Source organism: Camelina sativa, chromosome 3 (assembly GCF_000633955.1).
Source record: "Camelina sativa cultivar DH55 chromosome 3, Cs, whole genome shotgun sequence".
Taxonomy (NCBI): Eukaryota; Viridiplantae; Streptophyta; class Magnoliopsida; order Brassicales; family Brassicaceae; genus Camelina; species Camelina sativa.
The window spans coordinates 13,587,520-13,594,488 of NC_025687.1; the positions used below are offsets into that span (position 1 = coordinate 13,587,520).

The 6,969-nt window shown below is 34.3% G+C and overlaps 1 protein-coding gene and 1 pseudogene across 1 annotated transcript; one reads left to right on the top strand and one right to left on the bottom strand.

Moving 5' to 3' along the window:
* LOC109130515 (uncharacterized mitochondrial protein AtMg00810-like) lies at positions 908-1,834 on the top strand. Its single transcript, XM_019240112.1, has one exon. The coding sequence runs from the start codon at positions 908-910 to the stop codon at positions 1,832-1,834; it is 927 nt and encodes a 308-aa protein (XP_019095657.1).
* On the bottom strand, positions 2,583-3,488 carry LOC104778936 (annotated as a pseudogene).

Here is a 6,969-nt window from a genome sequence, read left to right on the forward strand (position 1 = left end):
AAGTTATGGGCAGAAGCGGTATATACTTCGGCTTATCTACAAAACCGTCTACCATAAAAAGCAATCGAAGAATACATGATGCCAATGGAGAAGTGGTGTGGACACAAGCCAAACGTGTCACACTTGAAGATGTTTGGAAGCATATGTTATGTGCATATTCCAAATCAGAAAAGGAGAAAACTATACGCTAAGGCAAAGCGTGGGATTCTTATTGGCTATATCAATCAATCTAAAGGCTATAGAATCATCATCTTGGAGAATGAAAAAATTGAAATGTCGAGAGATGTGGAGTTTGAAGAGAATAAGAAGTGGAGTTGGGATAGACAATAGGAAGTCAATAAGATTGTTGTCTTACCCATCAATGACACACAAGAGTCAAGAGATCAACAAGGAGAAACCTCTAGTCCTGTTCTGTCTCAAATCAGTGATCATGCGAACAATAAAGAAAGAGAAACCTCCAGCCCAGTTTTGTCTCCAACCGATGATCATGTGAGCGATGAAGAAGGAGACAGCTTAGAATTTCCAAAGAGATACAGATCTGTGAAGGAACTCATGAGAAATACACAAAAGGTGGTTCTCAAAGAAGCAGCTCACGTCATAGAAGTTTGTCTTCTTGCTCATGAAGAACCACAAACTTATGATGAAGCTTGAGATGATGAAGAGTGGAGAAGGACCATGAGCGAGGAGATAGAAATGATCGAGAAAAATAGAACATGGAAACTAGTAGACAAGCCAGAGAAAAAGAATGTGATAAGCGTGAAGTGGATTTATAAGATCAAGGCAGATGCAAGTGGAAATCACATCAAGCACAAGGCAAGGTTAGTTGCAAGAGGTTTTTCTCAAGAATATGGAATCGATTATTTTGAGACTTTTGCCCCTGGCTCAAATGGAGTGAAGATTGTATCAAATGGATGTGAAGTCTGCTTTTCTAAACGGAGAGCTTGAAGAAGAAGTTTATGTCACACAACCACCTGGGTTTGTGATAGAAGGCAAAGAAGACAATGTGTTAAAGCTCTACAAAGCTTTATATGGTCTTAAACAAGCCCCAAGGGCATGGTATGGGAGAATAGATTCTTACTTCATTCAAAATGGTTTTGAAAGAAGTATGAATGATGCGGCTTTGTACACTAAGAAGAAAGAAGAAGACGTGTTGATTGTTAGCTTATACGTCGATGATCTCATCATCACCGGAAACAATGTTCAACTCATCAACACATTCAAGGAGAACATGAAGAGCGAATTTGAGATGACTGATCTTGGTTTGCTGAACTACTTCCTTGGGATGGAAGTGAACCAAGATGATCGTGGCATATTTCTTTCACAAGAAAAATATGCAAACAAACTTATTGATAAGTTTGGGTTGAAGGAGAGCAAGAGTGTAAGCACTCCGCTTACACCACAAGAAAAAAGAAAAGGAGGAGAAGATGAAGACAAAGAATTTGGAGATCCATCGAAGTATCGAAGCATTGTTGGAGGACTTTTGTACTTGTGTGCATCAAGACCTGATGTGATGTATGCAAGCTCATATATATCAAGATACATGTCATCACCACGCATGAAGCACTATCAAGAAGCCAAAAGGGTGTTAAGATACGTCAAGGGAACCTCAAGCTTTGGCGTGTTCTTTACAAGGAAAGAGACACCAAGGTTAATAGCTTACTCGGACAGTGATTGGGGTAGTTGTCATGAAGACAAGAAAAGCACCACATGCTATGTTTTTAGTCTTGGATCAGCTATGTTTTGTTGGCAATCTTGTAAGCAGCAAACGGCGGCTCAATCAACGGCGGAAGCAGAGTACATTGCCGTATGTGCAGCAACAAATCAAGCCAAATAGTTACAAAGACTATTGGAATACTTCGGTTTAAAGCTTGAAGAAGGGACTTCCATCTTCTGTGACAACAAGTCTGCAATAGCAATTGGAAGGAATCCGGTGCAGCATCGAAGAACAAAACACATAGAGATCAAGTACCATTTCGTGAGAGAAGCTGAGCACAAAGGACTCATTCAACTTGAGTTAAGATCATAGGAGAAACAGAACAACTTGCGTCCCTAAATCAAATAACTAACTTATACAAATGTGTTGTGTTATGTAAATGTGTTGTGTTATGTAAATATGTTATGCTATGCAAATATGTTGTGAAACGAGATTTGATTATGCTTCAACACTCCCCCTTAATCATATCTCAGCTTCACTCCAAGATTTCTTCTAAGCTCTTCAAACCTTGTAACACTTAAAGCCTTGGTAAATATAGATCGAGTCTTTGTAACACAACACAATCGAGTCTGTAATACATTCAAATTTCAGATCAATAAAAGTATTACTTTCTTACTCTATTTTCATCATCGTAAACACACAAACACAAAACATCAACACAATGTCCTCTCTGTAACACATGTATCTTCCTTGTATCGTCTCCACCTCTCTAAATACCATGTACCGCTTTGTTCTGTAGCCCAGCCTGCCGTTATCAAAACTCTCACCGTACCTGCACGCAACGCAAGCAAGGAAAGCCAAGGGTGTTTTCAGCCAATGTAACAATTCAATGCATACTACTAGTCTACTAGAGTAGAGATATAAAATACTATTTGACGAGAAAATGTTCACCAGTGGAGACGGACTCCACAAGATATTCCGTCCTAGAACACAAATTCAACAGTTCCCACTTGGATTGAGGCAACTCCGGAAGGTCACGAAACTGCAAATTATGGAAGTTAGGAGCCATGTCTTTTTTAAAGTTGAGATCATAGGAGAAGTGGAGAACAAGTGGTGGCCTCCAGGAGCAGGCAAGTAGAACCTTTGGTCTCTCTTAGAATACATCAGGTTTGAGTTTTCCGTGAAGTCCAAGGGGGTTAAGATATTAGTCCACCGAAGGTCACGACGGGGACTGCATAGACTAAGCTGTCTACCCAAGAACTTGATGGCAACAACCCAACGTTGATCTTCTTGATCAGGAGGAGCAGAAGAAGACATTGCCACATTCCAAAAGACTTGGTTTTGGCAAGTCTTAAGAGCAGTAAGGGGAGGCATAGGAACCATTTTCGGGTCTGGTTTAGAAGCCAAGGGGTTGAAAATGTCGCTGATACATACAGAACGATCATGGTGGTCACAGCAAAATATCCATCCATGAGAAGCTCCGAATCCGTACCCATCAAGGAGCTCTTGGGGTACTCTTTTCCCTTGTACGGTGAGCATATCTTCCTTAGCGACGTCGAACAAGAGAACGTCTCCCATGTTTTCACCGCTTGCCATGACGACTTCCGCATTGCATGCAAGTGACAAATACGGGTTGGTGGTGCGTGACGATGAAAACAGACGAATCTGCCCAAATTAATTAGTTACCAACAGAGTTCAAGAAACCAAATGTTCAATTCTTTTCTCTTAACGTAGCGCAACTTGTTCCAAGACAGAGAGAGAAGAGAACGGAGAAGCTTACGAGCGAATGGTTCCGGTGAGAGAGGTTGGAGAGTCGGGAGAGAAGCTGAGCCATTTTTGATAGTTTACTTTCACAAAGCTCTAAATTATGTTTTGATGAAATGGAACCGCCTGCGGTCTGCTGTCTTAAAAAAAAAAAAGAAGTTTATTTTCTTTTGCGTTATAGTAGTATATTTTGTTTTCCTTGTATGTCATATTTCTTACCCTATATTTTCATCACACTGTTGACCCCACTTGTAAAAGTTGTAACATTTATGCTCACAAATCAAAAACTTAATGGCTCAAATCTAGAATCACCTATAACAATATGATGATCCATACATACATTATATAGGTTTAATTTGTATAATTACATTGATGAGCAATACTTCCTCTTAACGTCCCGTTCCCTCGCACCAACGTATGACCTAGTACGTGCAGGGTCCCTAACACAAAATCTCGGCGAATATAAGAGTAGTAAATTAGGGGGAAACTAATCAAGGACAAGAAGGATTACAAGTCGGAGAAAACCAATTTTGAAAACTTTTTTTTTTGTAATAATGTACTAAATGACAAAAGCCCTCCTTTGAAGGTAAGATATTTAAATTGAATTAACAAAAACGTTTTTAGTAGGAAATCTTATTATATAAATCTTAGTTTTCAAAATTAATCGATAATATTTTGAGATGTGTAAAAAGAAATTTTATTTAATAATTATAAGAAAATTAATAAAATTAAAAGAATTACAATTAATATTTTTAATAATTAGAAAAAACCAAAGTAATTTATTATATCACTAATTCTAAAAGGAAAGTTATCTATTAAATTACTAATTTCAATAGGAAAATATGTGCAATTTATAAGGAAAATATTTGCAATTTAGTTACAATTATTATTTATTATAATAATATAGTAAAAAGAAATTTATACAGAAAAATAATTAAAGTATAAAAAAGTTTAATGTGTTAAAATTAGTGATTAACATAATATAAAACAATAAGAAATTAATGTAATTTTTTAAAGTTTTCTAATCGGTGAATGATTTGATAGCTTATTTAATATTATGTTATTATATAAATCTTAGATTCAAAGTTAGTAACTAATGTGATTGCGACACGTGTCAATTTTAACAATTAACGATTTTATCGTGTGTTATATAACTTTGTTTTCACATATTTGTAAATTACAAAAATTAAAAATTTAAATAATTTAATAAATATAAAAAGATAGTTCATTGGGATTAGGCTCAACCTATGTCACAACCAGTAAATATGAAAGACAATACCCAGGGGCTCGTTCGTGTACAATGGCATGCGTTACTAGCTCGTTCGTAATGAAGAGTGCGAGGTTCCACCAAGAAGACCAAGTGAGAAACAACGGACTACATCGAAGAATAAATGAATAATAGTATTGTTGGTCTTCTAGCTTTAAGATATGTTTGGTTTTAATTATCTTCTTTTTTTGTTTGTTGTTGTTGTCAACGTTTGGATTTAATAATCTATCCAATAAATACTGCTGTTGTTTCCTTAAAACCAGCGAAGTATGAAAAAAACTGATTTACGGTTGATGTTTAATACTCTATTTGTTTTATAAAGATTGTCATTTTAAGGATTTTTCTTTATTTTACAAAAAGTGTCACTTTACAATTCTAATGCATTATTTTATATTTCCAATGCATTTTACATTAGATTTCCTAGTTTTACCCTTAATCTATAACTAAATTAACCAGTGTTCTAAAATGCGGCCGTTTTGCCCGTATATGCGTCCCTATTCTATATTCAGTATCGTAACATATCGAATACATCTTATACAGCTTAGTATACGTTTTCTTATAAAGCGGACGCCTGGACACCGCATAGTCCGCGTATACAACACCGCCGAGACGTTGTCCGTACATTTTCCTAAGTGGACAAAAACCTAGTTTCTTAATACTTAATGAAAAACCCTAAATATACAATCCCAACTACTATTAATATCTCTCAGGCTATACCTCGTTTTCATAGCTCGTTAAATTCTATTGCTCTTCTATGTTATTCCATGATTTCTATTCCTGTGTTTGCATCCTCTTTGGTTTATCTCTCTACTCCGATTGACCTTCTTCTTAACGTAAGCTGCTTCATTGTCGCTTTTGTGTATGGTAGTCTTTGTGGTACATGCAGTTTTTTCTTTATTATTTAATATTATACTATACTAGTAATAGTTTGTTGATGCCTCTGTTCATACCTTTGGTTCATTGTTCATGGATATTCCTTGTGAAGTGCTTATATAACATCGATTTTTGGAGTAACAATCATGTTCTGTTGTCATGATTTGATTATTTAATTATTTCAGTTGTTTATATTTTTGTATTGTTTTTTCAGTAAAAATTGGAAGGGATTATCATCAAAATTCAGCTGCTATGAGCTATGGATGAATCTGCATATGTAACTGCTTTAAAAAAGATAACTATTTTATAAGGCATATATAACTGCTTTTAAAAGATAACTATTTTATATAACTGGTTACAGATACATGGCTCCAATGTATATCATGTATTATGTAAGGTAAATGATAAGATAGATTTCATGCATTCGGTGTTGTATCCTTGAACTACTATAAGGAATAACCTATTATCAGCGATGTCCCAAGAGACAGGAGAGTTTAGTCATGTGGGTATGTATTGCTATATACGGATTAAGTCAAAACCAATTTTTTCTATACTCTTATTGAGAACAAGTATGTATTGATGTTCATGTATAGCTCAATCCGATTTTAGGAGACAAGTTATTAGACCCGAGTTTGCCGGATTACAACTAACAAAATTACTATTTTACATGTTATGGAGAAATATATAGTTATAAACGTAACTGTTTCGTTCGGTTGCTTATTGAGGAATAGTTATAAAAAAAACACAACTATCGTTAATAATTATGGTCGAACCACGAGCGTCACTATTTTCCAAGAGATACGAGAAGATTAACAAAACTCATGGATGGTATACTAAATACAATAGTATAATTATATAAAATAATACTAATTCTAATTTTAAATTACTAATTCTATAAGAAAAAGAATAAAAAAATTATACAATTAATTATTATAATATCATAATTAAATAAATTATACTGTTAACTATTAACTCTAAAAAAAGGATTGTAAATATTCACTTTTACATAAACAAATAATTTTCTCATGATAACATTTTTGAATTTTTGATTAATTTATGATAATGTTGGTATAATTTTATTTAAAATTAGTTGGACAAGTAGTATAAAACTATTACGTATGAGATTACAAAATATGAAACAAATATATTTAAAATATTGTTATTTTTTTAAATATGAGATCAAATTAGTTTTCAAGTTTTTTTGAGAATTATTTTTTCTTGATTTTTAGTTTTTAAAAAAAATATTAAGTATAAATTTGATATAACGCACATTTTTCTACATAAGCAGAACACAAGTTACACGTATTTTAGCTTTTAGGATCCAAAAATTACTAAAATTGGCTAGGACTAGATATAAGCTTAGGTTAACCCCAACGGGGTTCTAGGAAGGAGTTTTAGTGGAAAAATAGGA